This window comes from Anastrepha ludens, chromosome 5 (assembly GCF_028408465.1).
Source record: "Anastrepha ludens isolate Willacy chromosome 5, idAnaLude1.1, whole genome shotgun sequence".
Taxonomy (NCBI): domain Eukaryota; kingdom Metazoa; phylum Arthropoda; class Insecta; order Diptera; family Tephritidae; genus Anastrepha; species Anastrepha ludens.
In genome coordinates this window covers 3,577,976-3,602,773 of record NC_071501.1, presented here as the reverse complement: position 1 = coordinate 3,602,773, position 24,798 = coordinate 3,577,976, and the positions used below count along the sequence as shown (strand labels likewise).

The window sequence follows — 24,798 nt, the reverse complement described above, 5'->3', positions numbered from 1 at the left end:
CCACGACCACACTTGCAGGACAATACCCTTTTCATGAAATTTTCCATAACCGAATTGCAAAGTGGCTGCCCTATGTCCTCGATAGCCTCACGAATTCCATCTTTGAGGTCTGGAATCGACCCTGGGCTGTTGGCGTAGACCTTCTCTTTCACCTGGGCCCAAAGGAAAAGTCACAAGGTGTAAAATCACAAGATCTCGGTGGCCAATTGTGATCACCTCTTCGAGAGATAACACGGTCCGGAAACTTTTCCCATCTTGTTATAAAATATATACCTATGAAATGAGACTTTTTTTCAACTTCAAGCGTTTATTAACAAAAATGGTTACAAATTTAATCTTCAAAATAATAGCCATCGCTAGCAACACATTTTTCCCATCTCCCAGGCAATTGTCCGTCTTTGGCCGCCAACCAATCATCGAGCCATTTTTTGGCTTTCTCGTGAGAATTGAGGCGCTGCTCGGAAAGTGCGTGGCCCATCGATGCAAACAAATGATAATCGGAAGGCATCAAGTCTGGTGAGTAAGCCGCATGCACCAGCGGTTCCCAATCGTACGTCTCCACCAATTCCCTGGTCGTTCTTGTTCGATGTGTCGGTGCATTGTCATCAAGAAAAATTACTTTGTGACGTCGATCGGCATATTCTGGACGTTTTCGGTGTATAGCGCTGTTCAAATCGGCCAATTGTTGTTGGTAGCGTGCACCATCAACTGTTGCACCTGGTTTTAATAGCTAGTACCAAATCATACCACGCTGAGCCCAGAAAACACACAGCGTTGCCTTGGGGCCGAAGCGATTTGGTTTGGCCGTTGTTTTTGGTTTGTGGCCGGGCGGACCATACGATCTTTTACGCTTGGGATTGGAGAAAGACACCCATTTTTCATCACCCGTAACGATTCGATGCAAAAAAGACTTCCTTTTGAACCAGGAGAGCAGCATTTCACAAGTGGTTTCGCGACAAAAATGCATTGTTGTATGAAACGTAACAAACAATGAACTGAATATTGTTGACAGACATTTGGGAAGGTCTAAAAATACTCCTAGCGACATCTATGGCTGACATCCTAATAGCTGAAAGTCTCATTTCATAGGTTTATGATTGGCGCTTACACCCTTTGGTGGGTGTTTGACTGAGCTCCTTCTCTCACTTTCCAATACTCTCTTTTAATTAATCTTATTTTATATATCCCTTTTAATTGATCAATAAAAACTACTTTCGATGAGAGACTGGCATACAAGGCTTCGAATTTTGTGTCGAAATCCTTCTCGTAATTAGCTGAGGGTTAAATAAAAATATATCTTACCACTACGACCAGTAAATATTGTAAAAAAGAATTCGACCCGCAGTTATGAGCAAAAATAAAACGTGTCTGAAGAATAGAATTATCTAACAGGAACTAAATTTGTTACACCCCTCTCTAATAGGCTTACTATTTAACCTCTCCTCCTACCTTCTACACACAAAACATAACGGCTTGAAGCGATAATATTCATAGCACATCAAATGCTTGTCATTTGCGTGTTGCCCGAAGCTGCTGCGAGGCACGTAAAGACATATATTTACCCTCGCATACAGAAGCTGGTAGTATGCAAACAGACTTATCTGCTTCTAGGCGCAAACATCTTATCAGATATTAATACTAGATTTTGCACGAAAATAAGTGTAAGCAACTAACTAGATTGTATTCGAAATTGTTTACTCGAAAATAAATCCAGAAGCTGTCAGATAAGCGAGACACTGCTTTGCTCTATCTTTGCCACTCAAGCGCACAAATGCGGGCACATAGTAATTTGCTTTACGAACCACTAGTTTCAAATTGGCTGCGAACGAATTAACATAAGTAATTGTTGGGTAGCATCACATAAAATGGCCACCAGCAGCTGGCACCGCGCATTACTGCTAACCTTGATTTTCCTATTAAGTTGCCAGCAACACAGCGCCACGCCCAGCAAGCGCATAATCTACCGATTCACCGATTGCACCGCCGAGCAGTTATTGCATTTGCCTAAGCTCTCCGCGGTCTTCGAGTTATCCGCTGTGACCTGCAACATTACAACGCTTCCGAATGCCTACTTCATGCGTTTCAGCGCACTCACAGTGCTGGAGCTGAGAGAAAGCGGCCTGGCAACGATAGAGGATTATGCGCTCAGCGGGCTGGATCAGCTGCAGTGGATGTCGCTGGCTGGGAATTACATTACCAACGTCAAGCCATGGGCCAGGGAGCCACTGAAAGCGCTAAACAGCCTCGATTTGGAGGGAAATGCAATAAGAACGTTGAACGGGGAAAGTTTCATTTGCTATCCGAATCTGCATTACCTAAGTTTGGCTGCTAATCTGCTAGAGCGCATCAGCAGCGATGTATTCGCATATGTGCCACATTTGAAGCACTTGAATCTGGCGCAAAATCGCCTAACTGTCATTGGCTCGTCATATTTCCGTGGCATGCAACATCTAGCGCACTTGGCATTGCACCATAATGCGATAGAGCGCATAGAAGCCGACAGCTTTGAGTCAAATGCACATCTGCGTTCGCTGCGCTTAGACGGCAATAAGCTGAAGGATTTGGAATTTCTACGCAACAGGGCTTTGACGCGTTTGCTGAATTTGAATTTATCGCATAACCAAATTGAAACGCTTGACGTCTTCGCGTCCAGCGAGTGGGCGGTAATCGACTTGGATGTGAGCCATAATCGGCTGGAGGAGCTGAAAGGGGATACACTCAAAGGGTTGGCAGGAGTTGTGGTGAGTTGAAAAGAGGTGTTGGTGGTAAAAGAATTATACTAGAAAAAGTACGATAAATCAAATTTAGAGACAATTCCCAGCCTCATTTTTAATATAATCACTCATTTCTGTGTGCACTGAAAAGTTGTTCACGTTCTTCATACACACATACATACACACTTTCTCAGTCTGGCATGCTCATTAAAACAAATAATAAACACACACACATACACACACACATACACATGTACCCACTAATGCCCACCACAGTAGGAAATTTCTGTTGCATATCAAATTATGAAATAATCGAATTTGCCTGGTGGCTGGTTAATCGGTAAATAATTGAAATGAAATTAAATGAAATCCAATAAACATGCGTAATAAAACACAATAGCAGAAAAGTATATTAACAACAACAAAAGCGTTATTATCATAATTACCAGTGCCTTTTGTGTCATCAACAACAATAACCATAAAGCCTTATTGACACAACCGCTAAGCAAATACGTAGAGATGTGCGTTGACAAATAACTGTTGCAGTGGCGATAATCCATTCATACACGCACACACACACACGCGTAGATATGTATGTGTTTATCTGCATACAGATTTAGTTCCGCTTATAAGCGGCACGTCATAATGCGCAATAATGTGTCAAATAAAGGGTGCGCTAGTTTGTTATAATATTTTTATGATATTTAGAACTGGCGTGTTTTGCCTGTAATAATATTTTGTAATATTTTCGGTAATTTTTGTAAATTATGTTAGGTACTGAAAATCTCTAAATCCAATCTGAGCACCCTGTATGCATGCACACATTTCCATTAAACTTGAATCGCATAATAAATCAACAAAATGAGGAGATAAATACGTCTGTATGTTCGCTGTGTATTTAATGCCATTAAAATACAAATACTTGCACATGCAAGGTGCGTTCCAAAAAGAAAAAGATGTTTGCTTAAAATCAGAGTATTTTACTCCAATCAAAAACTCAAAATAATTTAGAGCGAATTGCAGCATCAAAAAATATGGCAGCTGAATATTTTAGAATACCAGTACAATATCTCAAGTTCTGAGACATGCAAGCATTAGTGTGGATGTGTCCAATTTGGCATTGTTAGGTTAGGTTAGGTTGACCTGGTTTACTTCTAGTCACGCATAGACCGGTTCAGTCCATAGCGATACCAGATGGAGTTCATTAGTTATGCGCTGCGAAATAGTCCACCTGCATGGTGCCTGAATGCTGCCTGCTTCTATTGCGAGTTTAAGGAGGTCTTTCCAACCCACTGCTGAGCTGTCTTCCAATCTGTCAAGCTGTGGTGCCCCCAAATATTTGCAGCCTGTTTTGAATAACGCAGAACATCCGCAGAGGAGATGCTCTATAGTTTCTCTTGAGCCATGCTCCCTACATTTACTGCATTCCTCGCTCTCCAAGATTCAAACCTTGTACGCATTCGCTGTTACTGGGCTTTGTCCCGTCAGCACGCCCATGACAGCTCTACAATTTCTTTGTGTTTCGCCTTGTTTCCACATGATCGTTGCCTTCCTGCAAGTGAACAAACGATAACAAGATCTTTTCAATGGCCCTATGTCCTAGAACCCAATAGAAATTTAGCTTGCAATTATGCTTGCTGATAATTAAGCTTGCTGTTGGGAGAGAAACATTAATATTTTTTCCGATAGCCAAGCTGCGATCAAGGCACTGTCGTCGCCGTATTGCAGCTCTCTTCTGGTAAACTCTTATAAGGAGGAACTCAAACATCTCGATCGAGCAGGAAACATCTCCCTCATCTGGGTTCCTGGTCACAGGAATATAGAGGGAAATGAAATTGCCGACGAGCTAGCCAGGAAGGGGACGACAGAACCGGTTTCAGTTGTCCCTTTCTCTGACATTGGTGCCCCCTTAAGACAGATGGAGGTCTGTCTCATCGTGTGCTATTTCGAAAACACTATGGCCCCAAGACGATAGAAACAGAACGCTTAAGGTGATGGGAATCACCCGAAATTCAATTTCGGAACTGATTGCGGTGTTCACTGGTCACTGGGTGATCGGTACTCATGCGGAGAAACTTGGAGTTCCGTACAACCCCTATTGCAGAAGCTGTAGGGATCCTGCAGAGAAAGAGACTGTGGAACACTTTATTTATTTTACTTAAATTGAAATCACCTACATTTGTGATTTAGATAATACCAAAACTAGATATGCTGTGTTGTCAACATGCGATTTGTACAACTCGAATGAACCGCCGGATAGTTCATATATGGGGAAAGTAGATATACAGAACCTTGGAACACACCTTTATCCAATTTCGCAAACACTCATTTATAGATAAACTCTTTCACATATTTATTGAATGAATATTTAAACTCACCTCACTTAATGGCAATACATCCGCGAACAAGTAGCATATAAAGTATTTAATGAAAAAAGCACGCATCTACATAGGTACATATATAAAGGCATATAGTCGGATAGTCGGATACATTTTTATTGCATTGTACATACTTAAATACTTATCAATATGTGACAGTATCACTTTGTAGTTAACACCAATACCTCTCTTTGCGTCGTTTCGTTTTGCGTTTTTTTCGAAGTTGCGTCGTAATTTTTATTAATTTTACTAATTTTCACTGTGAGTCGTTAGATTTTCGAGGTTGCGTTGTTTTGGATTCAGGTCTTAAATTTTTGTTTAGAATATGGCAACACTTTTGTTTCTAATTGCGCCATGCCATCAAAATTCGGGGACTCCCTTTCTAACTAAAAATCAACGCAATTTTAATACAATTTTATTTTCACTTTGTTTTGCTAATTTTAGATTTCAGTTTAACTATGTACATAGTTTGAGGTAATGTAGTGTTTTGTGCTTTTTTAAAAAGGGAATAATAAATTTATATAAATTTTTACGTGCTGTTTCTGGTTACAAAAAGGAAATACCTATTTTCCCAATTTATTTATTGACAGGGCTATATTTTTTATTACATAAATTTGTAAATTTTTTTTACCCCAATATGAGTGAAAAGGGAGCTGCTGGTAGAATTGCCAAAAATAATAAAAAAAACTATCAGCTTGGAGCCGAAGTTAGATATTCTGCAACGATTTGATAAGGGAGAGAAGGCTATGGAGATAGCAAAGGCTGTTGGTTTGGCTACAACAACTGTCCGAACTATTAGAGATCGAGATGGGGGTAAAATAAAAGAGGCTGCAAAATCTGCAACAACATTAGATGTTAAAATGATGACCCGTACAAGGAGTGCTTTGATGATCAAAATGGAGACCTTGCTTTCTATTTGGATTGAAAATCAAGTTGCGCAGAGAATACCATTAAGCAAAATGGTAATTCAGAAGAAAGCAAAAAGCATATTTGATGACATAAAAAGTAAAGCAGTATCCGACGATAATGTTAATGGTAGTAAGAATGAAACATTTGAAGCCAGTCAGAGGTGGTTGGAAAGATTTAACCCTAGAACACACACCCGGGTACAAATGTATCCACTTCAACTTTTAAGTGTTGTAACTTTTGAACCGCTCTACCTCTATACCGCTAACTTCGGATCTCGAAAGATTATTTAGTTTTGAGTTCAAACTCAAAATTTGAACCAGATCGGACCATTGGTTCAAGAGCTACAGCCTTCCAAACACATTATATACGTAAACACACACCCGGGATACGTTTGTACCCCAATAGTAAAAATACTCATAATAATAAAAAAAAAAACATTTTTTATATTATTTTTTTATTTGAAAAATTAAAAATATTCATTTCACACATTATATTATTGACTTTTATTATAAAAATTATAAAAATGCATCTTATATCTAAGGAAAATCATGGCAAATAGAGCAATTTGTTGATGTGACCGAATGTTCAAGACACATTGGCTTCTTACATTTGGCGCACAGCTTTCTGGTTTTTCTACGGCGTTTTTCCTCTTGTGCGTAACATAAATAACAAGATCCGGACACAGGTTTTGGCGTGCGCGCTGCGGCAGATGTTGATGCTGCTGTTGACACCATTGATTCCAGCGGTCGGTTGAAATATGCTTCAATAGCAATTTTAGTCGATAAATTTCGCGTCACTTGACGATTTATGGCTCTGGCTTCAATAATGGGCATACACAATGCTTCAGCCAAGCTGCGCAGGATCTGCTTACGCTTGTTGTTTGTTCTCCAAGGCAACATAGGGTTATTCACATCGTAGACAATGTAGGCTGCAAGAGTTGTAATGTCCAACATGTTGAAGAACATCGCTAGTGGCCATCGTTTTGTTTGTCTTTGTGTTGGATGTTCCGCAAACATTTGGTCCATTTGATCAACACCACCCCTGGTACGATTATAATATTCAATTATTTCAGGTTTCCCACTGTCAGCTATTTCAGCATCATTATGCATGGTCGAAAGCAAAATTACTGCTTTATTTTTTTTGGGAACATAAGAGCACATTGTCACATTATTTTTTAAGCCAAATGTCGTTGAACCAATTGTCCTGTTTTTGTTCTGCTTCATTTCTTGAGGAATATATGATTTGTTTTTGCGCAAAGTTCCAACGTTCGTGAGTTTCCAAGTGAGAAGCAGTTCTGCAACTGCAAGGTCGTAATAAAGGATTGTGGCGCGATATAAAGGATAGTTTTTGAAGCTCCATAAATCTCGAACATGTTCTCCATTACTATGGTTCGCACCAGTCATAGTAAGTATGCCAAAAAATGCATACAGCTCTGTTATTGACACAGGCGCCCATGACTTAGGAGGTGTGTTTGGATGCGCATTGTTGTAAGCATTATAAGTTTCTTTTGCTAACTTATTCGTGTGGCGCATAATTATATCAGCCATTTCAACGTTCATGAAACATTTGAATGTTTGCTCTATTGACAACATTTCAGTGCATCTAGCTGGTCCAGAACGTTCTCTTATAATATTTTGTCTGAGTACCTGACGACTTACATTTGGTTCTTTCATCCACTCAGTACCATCACGTGCAACAAATTTTTCGCCACTAGCAGGTAATTCATTATTTTCTTCTACTTCTTCTTCTTGATCGTCTTCTTCATCATCCTCATAGTACGCATAATCAAGTAATACTTCTGCGGCACTTTGCGAAACTTCAGCATCATCATCAGCAATTTCAATGTCATTGAATTGAATTTCTTCTTCATCTTCTGAGTCAAAGTCATAGGGAGCGTCATCGTCACAAATTTCATCAAATAAAGATTGTATATATGATTCTTGCTGTTCCTCAGTTAGCCTGCATAATAAAAAAAATTAGTATATGTTTACATTGTTGCTTATTTTACATTTTTTACCTTCTATATGCTGCACTTGATAAATATTCGTTTCTTCTTAAAGACATTTCGTATCCAGCTATTTATAGTTTCAGTTATATTTATTTTCACTCATATTTTCACTTCTTACACTTTTGAGCACCAAAACAATAATGAAAATATCAACAGACAGCATTTATAACAACACCTCGTGTGCAAACAACCCTTGCAGCTGCATATAGAATACAAAAACCAGTTATACCAGTGTATTTGCTACCTACGTACCCATACCTTGCGCGACCTTTTTGCACATATCTTTTGAACCAGGTAGAATATTTCTATGAAATAAAAACCAAAATGTGTATTCGTTGTTACTCTACAAGTATATTATTATAAATTATATTATTTTGTTTTGCATTTATCAGGACAACAACAAAAACAAAAATCCACTGTTGCATGTCCTGACTTTATTTGCCCATATCGCTGGAACCAGTAGGAATATTCGAATGAAACAAAAGACAAAATAGTTGTTATATATTAAAATATACATTTCAAAAAAAAATCATAGAAATCGGTTGAATAAGCATTAAAAAAACCGCAAAATAAGGTCCCGGGTGCAAACGTATCCCGGGTGTGTGTTTACGTGGTATTTTCTGGGTGTGTGTTCTAGGGTTAAGGTACGAGCGAATCTGCACCGCATTGCTCTTAAGGGCGAAGGAGCTAGCGCTGATATAACTGCTTCTGAACGCTACCCGACAGAGTTAAAAACATTAATTCATAAAGGTGGCTGTGATTCGAAACAAGTCTTCAATGTTGACAAGACTGGATTACTTTGGAAACGTCTACCTAACAGAACGTTCATATCTGAAACAGAAAATTCTGCGCCAGGATTGAAATCTAGCAAGGATATACTGACTCCTGTTCTTAGTGGTAATGCAAATGGTGATTTCAAATTTAAACCATTTCTCATTTATAAATCAAAAAATCCAAGAGCTATGAAAGATTGTTCAAAGATTCTACTTTCTGTCCACGGGCGACAAACAAAAAAGCATGGATGGCAACATCATTATTTCAAAACTGGGTTTCAGCTTTTGATATCCCAGAAATTAAAGCTTATTGCAAAAAGGGAAACTTAAACTTCAAGGCTTTGCTCCTAGTAGACAATGCTCCTAGCCACCCCAATTTATGTTGATGAGTTGTCAGGGAACGTGAAATTTGAAAGGATAAGGAAGTAATGTGGACTTTTAAAAGTTATTACCTTCGATGAACATTTAAACTTCTTTTAAGTGAGACGCCTGCCATGCTAGAGTTTTGAAAAAAGTGCAACATTATGAAAGCCATAAACATTATTTCTGACTAGTGGGAGGAAGTTAGGCCATCTTGCATGGTGTTTGGCGCAAAATATGGTCTGAACGTGTTCACCGAAGTGCTTCAGAAGTTGATCGTACACTAGCTGTTCGTCATGAAATTTCAAATTTAGCTAAAGAGTATAATTTTGAAGGTGTGGCGGAGACCGACATGAATGAATTGCTAACCTCGCACAACCAAGAATTCTCTAATGAAGAACTCTTGCAACTGGAATTGCAATTCGCTAATGAAGAAGATGACAGCGACCGTTCTATAGAAATATCCAAAGAACAAAATTTAACCTCCGAACAAATTTCCAAAGCGATGTGTTTGATTGACGAAGCTATGAAGATTTTTTTAAAAAAAAGATCCTGACAGCGGAAGGAGTTTTAAAGTGTACCAGGCAGTAGCTACGAATATAAATTGCAGCATTTATCGTACGTTAAAAAAAAAGCTGTTCAACAAACATTGGACCAATTTTTTGTTAAAGAAAGCCGACCTACGACAACAGCCACCATGGACTCATCATCAGACAGTGATAAATTTAAATAATGTTGTTCAGAAAGTAAATGCAAGTTTATTTTGTTTCATTGAATACGTTTTTTCGTTTTTTGTATGTATTATTGTATGTATTATTTTTGTATGTATTATTTTTGCTTTTTAAATGTTTACTTTGTTCAATTTGATTTTTAAAAGGTGGTATTGTCGTAAGCCTGGAACCTATGTCCGATCTTTACATTGTTTGCTATAGAAAATCATCCTTCACTTTGCGTCCTTTCAATTTGCGACGTGTTGCTATCCGAGGCTTTTGTGTAGCTTTCTTGACATTAAGTTTCCGCTGAGTGGGTTGTCAGCCCTACGTCAGTGGGGCTGGAGTTCAGCCAAGTGGTTATAAGGTTATATCGCCCATATTCGGTCGTCAGTGCCTCGTTTGTTATCGACAGGATGTACCAGCGTGTAGGAGAGGTTGACTGTTGAATAGGAGAGGCTTTATAATCGCTTTTTGGACGTAACTACGCCGCAAAGTGGGCTATTGGTGTACATTTAATTTTGCTCATGTTCGCCAGGTGGTCGAAATTCGACCAGTCCTGTCACCACTATTTTGAAAACACTTTTGTTATTATCTTCACGACACCTGTGGATATAAAGTGTGCATGTTTTTGTCTCAACTTGCTCTCATTTATATTCTAAGTCGTAAAACTATTTTCAGGAAGTCTAATAAAAATTAATTTCCTCGCTATTTTATACCATTTACATTGTAAATCCACATACATACACACATATTTTCATAGTTTGTTTCAGTGCTCTAATCTGAATTGTCGTACTCGGCTCAATCGCTCAATTCGGAGTTCACTCGAATAGTTTTGATAAAGTGTTAAAATGGTAAACTCATTTTTGTCACCAGATTTTCATTCTATCCATTCTCGAGTTTGCGAAAGGAGTTCATCAATGCGAATTCCAAACAAGCAAAAACTGTTGAGTCCTCTAAGAAATTAACTCAATTTTGAACTGTCAAAGGCACGCACCACTTGCATGCCAACAATAGACGCGTTTAAGTTCATTCCCAGTAACCAACTCAGCTGCATTTGATTGCGCCAAAGACAAAAAAGAAAACTCACAAAAGTGCACTCACTGTTGAACTGTCATCACTACACAACCCCAACTCCACATGCAACACTAACTCCTGCTCACTTCTCACACTACACCAGCCCAAATATTATTCGCCTTCTACTCTCATTCGCATTCTTTCGCATTTTCGTAGCACCTCAATCTCAGCGGCAATGCACTTCGCCTGCTGGCAACCTCTTGTCTCGACAAGCTCATCAATCTAGAAACGATCGACCTGTCCGCCAACAATTTGACCCAAGTACCGGTTGGACTCTTGGATGCGCCCACCCAGCTGCAGCGTGTCAATTTGTCACGTAATGCACTGCCGGACATTCATGCAACCCTCTTCGCTCAGCTGCCGTATCTGCGCCTGTTGGATATGTCACACAATCAATTGTCGTCCGGAGCATTCATCGTTCATTTCTCGCCGCTCCTGCCGCGTTCGGCACTTACATTGGATTTAAGTGGAAATCACTTAACGCGACTTGATACCGACGCCATGGATGCGTTGCATGTTTGTAGCGAGCGTGTGGAGTTGTTCGGCAACTGGTGGCATTGCGAATGGCTCATTGTTGAGTTGGTGCGCGCGCCAGCCCACTTTCACTTCGGGCGTAACTATTCGCTGGCGGCATCCTGGAGTAGAGCGCTGCTCAACGTGAGTGGCATCGATTGCTATGATGTCGAACGTAAGCGCAGTATTGTGGTGCTCGATGCCGGACGATTGTGGGAGCAGCGTCATGCAGTACAGGCTGCCGAGCAGACGGTAAGCATAATAAAAATGCAAATGGGCCAGTTGCCAACTCACTTACGTATTTTATTGATTTGTGCTTCGTTGCAGACGTTCCTTGATCCGGCAATGCCAACACCTCCGCCTTTAGTTTGGCCGCGTGTGCGCATGGACCGCTTCGACTCGCGCTCGATTATCATATGGATGCTGATTGCTATCGGTTTGGCATTCACCGGACTGCGCATATTGCGGCAGTTGATCGATAGGCGTGAACAAGCCAAGCGACTAACAAAATTACGCGAAATGGTATATTAATAAAGCATTTTTTTATTCACTTAAGTGACATTGAATACTCTTTCAGAAGACAAAGGAGCTGGTGAGACTAACGACGAATCAACTGACCGCGCATTCTGACCGCAGCTAATTTTTAAGATATTTCTCGCTTCCTTAATGAGCGACTAAGGTATTTTTAAACGTTTTTTAGCAAGTAATCGATAAAAATTAATAAAGAATAAATTGAAAGAAAACAAAATTATGAAATAGCTGTAACAAAAACTTGTTAATAAAGCATATTAGGTATCTAGGACTTGAACGAGCCTTTCAATTTCCATAAGGAAACTTAGCTAGGATCAAAACTTACTAATCAGAAACAAGAGACGGGGAACAAGCAGCGAAAATGGATATCACACACAAAACGCACTGTTAGAGTTATAAACAACCAAAGAAAAAGCAGACAATTTTTCATTTCCTCTGTGAATGCCCTGTCTTATGGAAGAGGAGAATGTCAACCCTGGGCAAACCACTGTCCGAAAATCTCGCGCAACTGTCTAGCTTAGACGTCAACAACCTAATAAGGTTCTTAAACCGCACAGACTGGATATAGTCATGCTGGAAATAACCGTTAAATAAGTTGGTAGCGAAAATGTGGCAATAAAATCGTGCAAAACCGCTAGTTTAACGAGCCAACCAAGCAGGACAGCAGTAAGTAAATACATAAGTAACTATATGAACTTTCCGAAAAGCAGAGCCAAATTACACACTGAACGATAGGACCAGTGGTACTATTAAAGTTACTACTACAACAACAACAACCAGCGGTATTACCGACTCATAAAGCACCCAAAACATTGACTTTTTCTGGATGTGATATGTTTCAATAACGGTTTGTGAATTGCTAGGGCCAAATTATTCGAAATAAGTTTTCAGAATTTGCAAATGTCACTCCAGCGTAAATCTATTTATGAGGTTAGTCCAATTATCAACTGAATGCCAATTCGACTGTCAGGAAAGCAGTATTGTCAATTTAAATTCTCTGTCACTAAGACATCCTGCAAATGCATATACAGCGCACGCTCGATAACGTGAACTAGTTCAAACCAAGAAAGTTCACGTTAACAAAAGTGTTCACGTTTTGGAATGCCCAAAAAGACTAAGTAAATATATTTTTTCACACTTAAATTCACATTTTATTCTTGTTTTCGTTACATATTAATTGAAAATTAAGTCATATTATGGTTTTATTTACAATAATAAAATCAGTCATCTTTTTTTGTATCTTCTGTTGTTCTAAAACTTGAAGCACAGCTTTCTCCCATAACCGTCTTAGCACACTCATATCATTTTGATCGATGTCTTCATGGCCAGCCCATATTAACGCATTGTTGAAAATTTCAACTGCTTCAGTCGGCTGAATTTTTTTCAGTTGCTCTGATACGCTGTCAACATCGGATTCGTACTCTTGTTGAGGATTGTCATCTGCGTTGCCCTCCTCGATATCTTCGTTCCATTCATGAATGGCTGGTAACGTGAATTCAATCTGAAATTTTTAATAAAAAAGTTTTTTCAATAACCCACATACATACCTATCTTTGAGCATATCTGCGAGCACGAACGAACCTCAGGACTTAAACTACTAAAGAGATCGACGGTGTTGCTCATCAAGGTGCGAAGTTCAGCTTCCCATTTTTCATTTAAAACCGCCAACGGAACATTTTCTTCGGGATCATCATTGTTTACCGCAAAATCTAAAATACTGTTCCAGCACTTAGCTAATGTTGCTTCACCAACGCGAAACCAAGCCGCATCCAAAAGATTTATAGCTTTTTTTAAGTTAATTTTTTCCAACGACTCGAACAAATCAGACTTTGTCGCTGCTATTGAAGCTAGAAGGCTGTTTCTGTAATGCAACTTAGTGATTTTTATTGCATTCTGATGCATCGGTTGAATGAGGGGAGTAACGTTTGGTGGCATAAACATTGGCGAAATTTGTCCATTCTCCGTTGTCAGTTCAGCTTCATTTGGGTGAGAAGGAGCGTTGTCGATTAGGAGGAGAGCTTTAATTGGTAAGGCTTTCTCCTTTAAAAACGATCTAACCTTAAAAAACAACCAGTTAACCTTAAAAAATACAAAAGGCTTTTGGCCAAAAATACCACCGTAATCTTGCCTTAATAACTGCGCTTGCCTAACTCACCACTGGCAATTTTTCTTTTTAATTTTTAAGAAAAGACGGAAATTTACCACAATTGTGAAGGTAACTTCCATATCCAGGCCTGACCAAAGCGCTTTTTGGTCAGAGATGGTTCGAGGACTGAAAAATGCTTGAGCCAAAAGTATTTTATCTCAGGTATCCCACCTTGAAGCGAACAAAATATAAATGGATAAGCAAATATATATTTTTCGACAAAAATAAAAGTTATCTTAAATGACTTCTGTAATCATCAGTCTAACTTTTCATTCAGCTGATACATTTTTTCTGTAGATCAACATTTTTAGATATCTACGCTTAAAAAAAATCTTGGCTTTATTGCCTCCGCCCTAAATCACAAATTTAAATTCATGCGGCATGCGGCCTGCAAACTTCATGCCGGTTGAGTGGGAGAAGGGTAACTGTTAGGTTGAATAACTAATAATAATGGAGCTTAACTAAAAGCAGTTAGACTCCTCTAAACAGCTGAAGAGTATCCCGTTCCCTTTTGTAAAGAATCGGTGAACGAAGGAAACTTAACTTACTGACATAAACAAAGAAGAACTTGGCTTGTCATGTGAACACTAAAGGGACACTGAGCCACCTTCAAGTGTGATGCCCAGTTCAAGAAATTCTGTATTAGCTGTAAAACTGAAAGATTAATGATGAAATGAATATCCCGCACTTCAAATAATGCAGCACTAAATCACCGCCACTGAATCACCTCCAAGTTTAGTGCGCAGCTCAACAATTTCTGTAGGATCCGTAAAAATCAAAGATGAGCACTTTTTGTGCCAATGTCACTCACTTCAAAGAATTCAGCACTACTTTTCGAATATCTCAGCAAGGACCTGAGCTGCTGAGCCACAGAATAACTAGACGCTTGGATGCGATTCGGGTCTTTTCGAAGACTTAGGGTGTTTCAGCACACGAAGGAGTGATTTGATTAACAAAAAACTGATAAAAACTCATTATCGAGACTAGTTCCCTTTGATGTCATTAGGATGGGACATGGCTTTTGAACTTTTTATTCATAAGAAATCCGTGCTGAAATTTTTACTAACCTCCGATTCCAAATGTATTATTGCATCTGTCATTTATTACAAATACTTTAATTTAAAGACACTTTACAAGAAGCTAAAGTTTTCTGTTTTTTTTAAGATTTTTAGTACGCCCACTTGTTTCCAAGCCCAGTGGCTAATTTTGCTACCAAACTTTCACGTGTTTTTTTTTCACTTTTAGATTGTTTGTATTAACTAAACTAAGTTACTTAAGTATTTAATTTTTGTTTGTAGTAAATTTTAAAAAGAGAAATAGAACTACCCGTAGATGCGGTCTATAACAGCAGCATACTTCTGTAGTATTACTTTACGACGCGACTTCAGTGTTGGGCCCAATTCGCCAGTGGGTATTGAAAAGTCGTGCGGCAGTAATGCGAACTTTTGTACTTTCTGTGCATTAGACAGAGCGCGCGTGTTGGCCCGTTTCAAGGCTTCCTCTATGGCCGTCACTATCTTCGCATCGGGCTTTACTAACACAGTGGCGTCATCGTACTCACTGCAGTCAGCTGGTATATTTAAAACCTCCGATAACTTTGTATAGTTGAACCCTAAATTCTTCAGCCAAGCAACGGCATCCGAATGTAGTGTGTCCAAGGGCATGCCAGTGTGCGAATCTATATCAGTCTGCAAGAATAAGCAAATTTTAGAAATATTTCAAGTATTTGTGTGATTCTTCTGCCAACCTTCAACGTCAGTAGTATGGCTAGATATTTGCGATGGTCACCCACCAGCAGGGCATTGCTAACACAAGGTAATTCCGCTTTGACCAGATCTTCCACATGTACTGGTGGTATGTTTTCGCCGCCTGCTGTTATGACCAACTCTTTGATGCGGCCAGTAATCTGAAGATAACCCTCGATATCCAAATGGCCCAAATCACCGGTTAACAACCAACCATCTTCTGTGAGGACTTCACGTGTCTTTTCCAACTCATTAAGATAACCCATCATGTTGGACCGGCTGCGAAGACAGACCTATGAGAAGCGTAAAGAAACGTTGTAATTAGTTCTCATAAATGCAAGAATACAAGATTGCGCCTTCCTAAAAACCGTTACTTCAATATAAAACAAAAATAAACAAATAAGAAGAAGAGGAAGACGAGGCAAGAGTGGGTGTAAACCAAGCATGTAGAATAAATCGTGCACACATACATCTGCACGTGCATACAATTGCACACAAAGGTTTGTTCATTTTCTGTACTGACGTCACATTCGCGGCTTTCGTAAGGCGCCACCTTCTGTATTCCCTACATCGTGCCATATATGTACTTACCTCGCCTTGGCCATTTACATCAGGATTATTAATTTTTATTTCCACGCCATCTAGTACTTTCCCACAAGTACGCAAATTGGCATAATTAAAATTAACCACCGCGCCACCACCCATTTCAGAGAGTCCATAAGCTTCCGCAAGTGGCATATCGAGACTTAGGAAAAATTTTTTCATTTCCTCTGAAACAGGCGCACCGCCCACGAGTAGCCATTCACACCGATCAAGACCCAAGGTGAGCTTAACTTGATGCGTAATCTTTGATGCCAACCATAATTTGAAAGAGCTTCTACGGAAGAATAAGTGCTACATCAGCGACAGTCTCCCAGGAGTTTAATCCAATACTTACGACTTGTCATTTTTGCGCAGGTAGTACTCTAAAGTCACTTGTCGTGCCCAATCCAATGTGTAACGCGCAAATCTAGACGAGGTTGATTCGAGTTGCTTTAGGTACTCCTGTATCTTCTCAAAGACGCGCGGTACACCGAAAACGCTTGTGGGACGCGCCTTGGCAAATGTTTTCAGGAGTGTCCCTTTAAGTGCATCGCGATCGGCAAAATGGATACACGAACCATTTCCTATGCCCATGTAGACGTCGAAAATTTGTGCGGCAACGTGATTCAAAGGCAGGTAGGAGACAGTTGTTTCACCGGTTTTACGGAAGCGGCTGACTTCTGAGGTGACATATTTAGAGTTTAAGATGATAGCGTCGTGCGAAAGCATAGCAGCTTTTGGGAGGCCCGTAGTGCCCGACTGAAAGTATTAAATTGAGAATTTGTTCACCATTAATCAATGTAATACCCGGAAATGAATTGTTTGCAAAATATTAAATGAAAAAATCATACGTAATGTAAATTTCACGAATTCCTTTCTAATGCAAATTATCAGATTTAATTAACACTAACTTTATAATTTTTAAAGCTAAATATCTCAGTCAAAGCAGAAAGTATAGCGAAAATTTGAAACTGCTATTCCTTTACATACCGTAAAAATCAGCATCGCACATTCATTGGCGCCAACAGCACGCTCACGCCGCGCCAGTTCCTCCCGCAGCTGATTGTCGTACTCCAATGCCAGCATATCAGCCCAGCGATAATAGCCCTCCTCTGTGCCCACAAAATCTTCGAATGGGCCATGCAACTGTATAACCGCGCGCAACTGGGGCAATCTCTCCTTCACTTCACGCACCTTTGCCATCTGCTGCGCATCATCCACAACACAAACAGACGCCTGCGAAGTTTCCAGCACATGATGCACTGCCTCCGGCGAACTGCTCGGATAAATACCGGCTACTATGCCGTTGGCACGCAAAGCAGCAAATTCAGCATAAAACCATTCGGGGCAATTGAAAGCCAGTATGCCAATGGACGAGCGTGGCTGTAAGCCAACATGCAGGAGCATAAGCGCGGTTTGCTCCACATGACGTTCGAATTCCTTGTAGCTGACAGTTGGTGATGCCTCATTAGCGTAGACTAGTGCCGGTGAATCGGCATAAAGCTTGCAACAATCGTGAAAAAATTGTGGTATATTCTGTGGCTCCCTAGCCGTAACACCCTCTTCGCCGATGCGCAATTTTACCGGTTCCTGGAGTGAGGTAGAAATGTGGCTGCTGGCCGGTTTTACCGAGCTCACCGAAGCCGCAACATCTGTGCTCTCGTTCATCATTTTAGTTGAGGGACAACAATTTTTGTTTTGGAAAACTTATCGCACTTGGCGGCTAGTCTTAGTCTATTTTTTGGTTGATTGCGCTGGTGGTGGTGAGGTTTATTGTTATCTGCGTTGCTGTTTGGAACCTTAGCGTACTTTTTAAGTTGAGCAGCTTCCGATTGGTTATCAGCTAATAAATACAATGAGGTTCATTTGTTAATTAACCTGTAGTTATGGAAATAGATTTGTATTACGTTAAAAAATAATGCGGCAAATGGTTAAGCTACTGTTTCTCCCGCTAGAATTGTTCACTAAGCTGGGTCTTCTGAAGACCCTATGTTTTTCTTTAGTTTGTCTCAATTCTTTACTTTGGATGGCTGTTATTTTACGTCTTTTTTTACTGAACGAATCTCAGGTATATTAAGATGCACCCTATTTGTGGCGTGGGCGTTGATGTTGTTCCACAAATGGAGTGACCTACAGTTTCAAGCCGACTCCGAACGGCAGATATTTGCTTTTTTATGAGGAGCTTTTTCATGGCAGAAATACACTCGGAGGTTCGCCATTGCCTGCCAAGAAAGACCGCTATTAGGAAAAACTGTATCTTCATTTTGGTCTTACCGAGACTCGAATCTACGTTATCTCTGATTTCTGAATAGTAGTCACGCACCAACCCATTCGGTTACGGCGACCGCCCAGGTATATTAATAGGATATTATTTTTAACCAATCAAAATCATTCATAAAAATCAAGGTTTTTTATGTTTGTAACTACGGTAAAACACTTAAAACCACGTCCTTGAATCTTCCCAAGACCTCGCTTGATTTGTTAAGGGTTAACCAAATTTGAAGGCAACTCTTGGCACCGATTACAGATCTTTAGTCCATACTATGCTTTCTGGCCAAGTTTCTTCAATAAATTAACCAACCAATAATCGTAGCTGTAGTTAGAAAAATCCCGAATATCAAAAATGAGATGAAGTGGAATGTTTTAATGTTTTTGGGTGCGTGCCTCGTAAAAAAAGATAAACAATATTTGTCAGCATTTCCTCATTCCAAAACTTATTTTCAAAACCTCTTTTCTCTCTCCTTTCTCGCTATTTATAAATCTTGACCCTTCGCTAGTTTCAACGAAGTTTTCTAGGATGATGTTCCATAAGCAATATTGACTAACAAACATTGGTAGCGTGGCCGTCATCCAACACTATTCTAATACCAGATTCGAGAAAAATATTTTCTTTGATTTTGGGAAATAATTTTGTTATCTTCTGGACAGTCGGTCAACGGACTTAACGAAAGGTTTGATAAGGCAACGATTTCTATGCTAATGTACGTGGGATTAACACAGGAACTAATTCAAGCAATGGGATGGGAGAGGCAATTATAAACGATTTAATTGGAATTTTTTGTTCTTTTAAATAGAGTTACGATTTAGAAATAAAAAGTATGTACATCCCTTCTATCATTAAAACAGATATGATATCGATTTCTTTTTAGTTATTAGTCGCTTGGTCGATCATCTTAACCGTAGGAAATGTGACCCTTATCTTCGGATTAAAGTCTCCTCTTGAAAAGATTCGCTCTTTCAAATACCAATAAGATTGCATGCACGAGATGATAACGCAAAAAATAAAAACGAAAAATATAATTCAGCGCTCGGGCATAGATTAATTTACACATAAATAATACTAAACGGCGGTCAAAGAACTTAGATAAGCTGCAGTCAATAACTTTGATACTGTAAAGAAAGCATTTTGCCGTTTAGGGGTGGCATGAACGCTTCAGAGGAGATCATTAGTCCATCGAGGATGATGAACCTAGTGCCAGGTCGTCGACATCGTAGACTCATGAGAACAACAATAACGTTAAAGAAAAGTTGACCAATAAACGCAAGTTCACCATCAAAAAGCTGACAGAGCACCTGAGCATTGCTTATCGATCTGTGTAGGACATATTATTGTAGTTAGAGGTGTGGATTTGAGCCATGTTGCAGTAAAGTTGGTCCCAAAGACCTGAATTTCATGCAAAAAAGCGACCACTTTAAAGAATTTATTTCCAAGATCAAATCCAGCCCAACTTTCATGAGACGCGTAATTGCTGGAGACGAGATGTGGGTTCACGAGTATCACACGCAATCCAGACATCAAGTGAGTGAGTGGAAAGCTTCGATTAAAGCAAGACCGGAAAAATACGTCATTTTCAGTGATATACGAAAGGGATCCTCCCAATTTTTATGGATTACAACAGTATTGTATTTACAACATTAATTTTTGCCAAAAGGTCAGGCAGTTAATAATGATTATTACTTCGGTCTTAGGAGACGTTTGTGTGAAGCAATTTGCCATTAAATAAATGATTTGTGGGAAAACAACTCATGGATTTTGCGCTCTGAAAACACGCCGTCGCACGGTGTCATCATCATACATGAATTTTTTTACCAAAAACGAAACGAATACAATCTAACAACCATCCAAGCTTCTTCATGTGGCTTTTTATTGCTAATTAATATATATAAACCAAATCCTTCACTAGATCTAGAAAGCCTGAGAGGTATTTTTGTGCATCATCATATACCTATATATATATATTTCCCCGTGGTTCCTTGGGGGATCATAGGGCCTCAACAAAAAAGTTAAGCTTAGATTTATTCAATGCAGAAAATTTGATGTGTTGCTATGAACGGCCTACTTGAAGCCCATGTAGACCATCCTTGTGGATATCAGTCTACTGCTACTTTTGCAATACCTCCATAAGGCTTCCGAAGTGTATACCCAATCCATTTCCATTTTTGTTACCGATTATCGTGCAGAGTTTGTACATCACACATTGTCGTATTCCATGTTTCGCAGCCATGCAGAACGACAGTCGAGAGCCTACAAACTGAACAAAACCGGGCAAGAGAGAACCTTGTGAGACTCCAGATTTTAATGGCATCAAGCTCGGGTGATCCAACTTTTTGCCGGCATTTGTCAAATAGTTTTCAAACAGTCTTACTACATCCTTGCTGAATCGCAAGTATATGCAAAGCTTTGTGAAGAATTCTGTGGCAGATCGTATCAAACACTTTAGAAAAGTCGAATGATGTGGGTATCGCAAGGCCTCCTTTGTCAATAGTGATCGCATATCCTCCATAACTTTGAGCATAGCTATTGAGCAGCTGTGCCCCCGGAAATACAATGTTTACTATCGGGATAGTAAATAACTTACAATTTTGAAAAAAAAATACTAATTTCTGAAAAAATTGATTCCTTTTTGCTTTTACCTCCTTTTCCTCTTTTTTTCTTTTTTTGTTTTTTTTTCTATTTTTCAGTTTTTGTAATTCACATATAACTAGAATTTCATGGAACAACTCATAAAGTGGTTAAATAACTTTGGCTTTCCTTTACCGATTTAACTTAAAGTAGCCACTTACAAAAACTAATGGAAAATTAATAATGTTATAACTTTTTTCCATCACAAATGACTCACTGATGAATAAAAACCACATGGAAATATTTCACATGACACATCCCCTGTAGCAACCGAATTTTAAGCAAGTCTTCCCCTCAAAAATTGCGGCAAATCCCCACTTAATTACCTCTTAAATTTCTTTATGCAAATTACAACACTTTAAATTTTTAATATTTATATTTAAATCAATTTCAACTAGAACTGTGTGCAGCACCTCACGCGCAACCGCAGTACTCGACCATTGGAAATGTTTTGAAACTTTAACTGCAGAGGATCGATTACTTATTAACTTCAAACGATGCTCTCGAACACTGATTAAATTCTATGAGAGTTTATCAGTTGGACTAGACAAAAAAAATTAAACATATGTACATAAATTTAAAGAACTATGACTTATGATTTTTTATACAAAGTAAATACCAAATTACAGCGAGATTTGTACTCCCTTATCAGGGACAAGAAAAAAACACCGGGCTACTCTGCTGTTGCTTCTCTTCTTGTTATTATTGTTGTTGCTCAGTCTAGCATAACATGACTGCTGCTGTTTCTATTATTGTTGCTATTGTTGTTTCTTAGTCTAGCATAGCATAATGGGCAGCGATAAGGTAATGACGATGCGTGCATAGATCTTTGGACAGGCTCAGTGAAGCGGCGGTCAAAGGCTTTTAAATGTATCAGGAAAAAATTGAATTGAGGAATTTCTTAATCCAAAAGTAGCATTGCGTTCATAGCTGGTACACTCGAGTTTTTAAAGTTAAAGTTGATTAAATGTTTGGGCCACACTTCTCTTCACCGATTGATTTGTATTTTTTGCTTACTGTATTGAAGTACGAATGAATTTTTTCGATATATTTCATCATTTTTTATTGAAAGTAATTTTCAGATTTTTTTACCATATTTTGAATCATAACGTTTGCCGCAAAAATCATTTAGCTATGCACACTAGGGTGTCTTGCCAAAAAAAGTTGTAGCTTTTCCAAAGCAGTCATACATTTTTTTATATTCTAAGACATCCGCTGAAATATTTGGGAAAAATATTAAGATTTTCGTAAGCAGGATCAATTTGAAAATACCTCCAGAGATTGAGTTTTTTATAGGTTTAGCTGAAAAGAGGTACTTAACTTTCATTATCACTACTATCGGAGGAGCAGATCTATATGTGTCTGCAGCGACAGCCAAGCTGCGCTTATGGCCTTAGACAGCCCCCAAACAACATCAGGGTTAGTCAAGTCCTGTAAATCTAGGCTGAACTATGTCGGTAGACATAATAGCCTGATGCTAACATGGGTCCCGGGACAAGTGGGTATTGCGGGTAACGAGATCTCTGGCTCCGTAGCTAAGATGGGATCTGAGGCCAACTTCTTTGGACCAGAGCCCGCTTTGCCACTCCCCTCTGCGGCCATCACGGCCACGGTTAGCAAATGGGTAACTACTACCCACAAGCGAGCTTGGCAGGCTGAGAGAGGCTGCAGATGGACAAAACTGATGTTACCTGTCATGTCCGATCGACTGTCGCAAACCCTTCTGTCATTAAGCAGAGGGGAGTGCAGACGGCTGGTTGGACTGTTGACGGGCCACTTTCTGTGGGCGAAGCACGTGGGAAGGTTGGGCATCTCAGACAGTGTACTCTGTCCAGCTTGTGAAGAGGAGGATGAGATGGCGGACCACTTCCTGTGCGTCTGCCCCGCCTGCGCTCGAATCAGGTTTGAGGTCTTTGGCACTGATGTGTTAAGAAGCGACCATCTTGGCTCCTTGGCACCACAAGATCTATTCAGATTTCATGTCTTGCTAGTTGCTCCGACAAAACAAAAACACACAAAAAAAAAAAAAAAGAAACTATGCATAGGATAATAATAGGATTTATAAAAATTTCTTTTACGAATAAGCTTTAACATTTGGGCCTAGCAGCTGAGGTAAAAATCCAAAACTCATGATAAAGAGTGCTCAAGAGCCTTTTGACTTTACACTCATTCTGCACAATTTTCGAGAAATGTTGAAACTTTTTTATTTAACTTCCGAAGCCACTCAAGGCGGTCGAGCGTAAATTTTACATAAAATAATAAAGTTACAAAATTTGTTTCTTAGAAAACAGAGTTGTAAAATGCACAAAATTTTATTAATTAGTTGAATTTGGTTTCCATTCACTAGTCATAAGTCATAAGTCACTTGTCCCCATTGACTAATTAATTTCATCATGATCGATTATTAGATAATAATTATTAGATACTTTTACTAATTGACACTATCAGTCTGTTCCTTTGCTTGCGCACGATCGCCTAAGGATGCCCAAAGCTGCCCATTTTTTGTTTCAGTTGTCGGTACTCGGGCTATTAAGAGCCGCTTTGAGAGAATTAACTGTCAAGCTGAGTTGTCAATTTTTTTGTGTAAGGGGAAGAGAAATTGAAAACAACAGTGAACAGCATGACAAGGTTGTTTATACTCTATTGGGAGCGCATTTCGTTCTTACGCGCATTTGCCCGAAAGTGAAAAACAGACCTCATTGCAGGGTTTGGGCTGGCTCGTGACTACCATTCATAACTGCGCGCGTTCGAATCTCCACTCATGAAGCAACAAATGATAGAAAATTTTTTTCGAAAAGCGGTCGCCCTACGTCAGGCAATGGCAAACCTCCGAGTGTATTTGTGCCATGAAAAAGCTTCTCGTAAAAACCATCTGCCGTTCGAAAACAAAAACAAAAAGTAAGAGAGGGAGCTTGGCCAAATACCCAATATAAGAGTGAAGGCGCAGATAGTTACATTTGTCTAAAAAATTTTAGCTATAGATATTTTTAAAAATGATTGCTAAATATTCTTAAGTCCATTTAAGATATAAATTAAATGTAAGAGATTAAAAAGGCTACATGGCTTAATGTAAAATTCGTTGGCTCTTAATTTTTTATAAATGTGTAATTTTCCACAAATATGGATAGCTTAAAAACATTTGTCCCGATATTCACACAGCAGTTGAACTCATTATTAGTGGAATTCGGTCACATGAATGTATGGGTGCAGTCGGTGATAACATTTTACAAATGTACAATAGTAAGCTAGCCAGCGGCTCATTTACAATTCATTCACACTTAAAGGGCACATTATTTACGCTTAATGGGCACTCCAAGTATTGTGGAAAGTTACGCTGCTCGATTCAATGACTGCACTTGAGTTGCAAGCGATAAGACTGGCTCTGCTTGATGGATGTAGTTGGATTACAAGCATGACTCGTAATTTTTTTAATGAAATACATGCGTATA

General features: G+C 39.2%; 2 protein-coding genes across 4 annotated transcripts; one reads left to right on the top strand and one right to left on the bottom strand.

Moving 5' to 3' along the window:
• The first annotated feature begins 1,722 nt into the window (after positions 1 to 1,722).
• LOC128864038 (insulin-like growth factor-binding protein complex acid labile subunit) lies at positions 1,723 to 12,236 on the top strand. Of its 2 annotated transcripts, none has more exons than XM_054103516.1 (4): positions 1,723 to 2,741; positions 11,086 to 11,694; positions 11,770 to 11,964; positions 12,023 to 12,236. In XM_054103516.1, exons 1-4 carry the CDS (start codon positions 1,866 to 1,868, stop codon positions 12,080 to 12,082), a joined length of 1,740 nt encoding a protein of 579 aa, XP_053959491.1. In that variant the 5' UTR covers positions 1,723 to 1,865; the 3' UTR covers positions 12,083 to 12,236. The 2 variants fall into 2 exon arrangements, with proteins under 2 accessions (XP_053959491.1, XP_053959490.1); XM_054103515.1 differs by having other exon boundaries at positions 1,731 to 2,741; positions 12,020 to 12,235.
• Positions 12,237 to 15,175: 2,939 nt separating this feature from the next.
• On the bottom strand, positions 15,176 to 21,781 carry LOC128864037 (long-chain-fatty-acid--CoA ligase heimdall-like). Of its 2 annotated transcripts, none has more exons than XM_054103514.1 (6): positions 21,676 to 21,781; positions 17,437 to 18,324; positions 16,802 to 17,205; positions 16,456 to 16,741; positions 15,867 to 16,157; positions 15,176 to 15,807 (listed from the first exon to the last, which is right to left on the bottom strand). In XM_054103514.1, exons 2-6 carry the CDS (start codon positions 18,115 to 18,117, stop codon positions 15,442 to 15,444), a joined length of 2,028 nt encoding a protein of 675 aa, XP_053959489.1. In that variant the 5' UTR covers positions 18,118 to 18,324; positions 21,676 to 21,781; the 3' UTR covers positions 15,176 to 15,441. The 2 variants fall into 2 exon arrangements, with proteins under 2 accessions (XP_053959489.1, XP_053959488.1); XM_054103513.1 differs by having other exon boundaries at positions 17,437 to 18,289.
• Between the last annotated feature and the right edge of the window lie 3,017 nt (positions 21,782 to 24,798).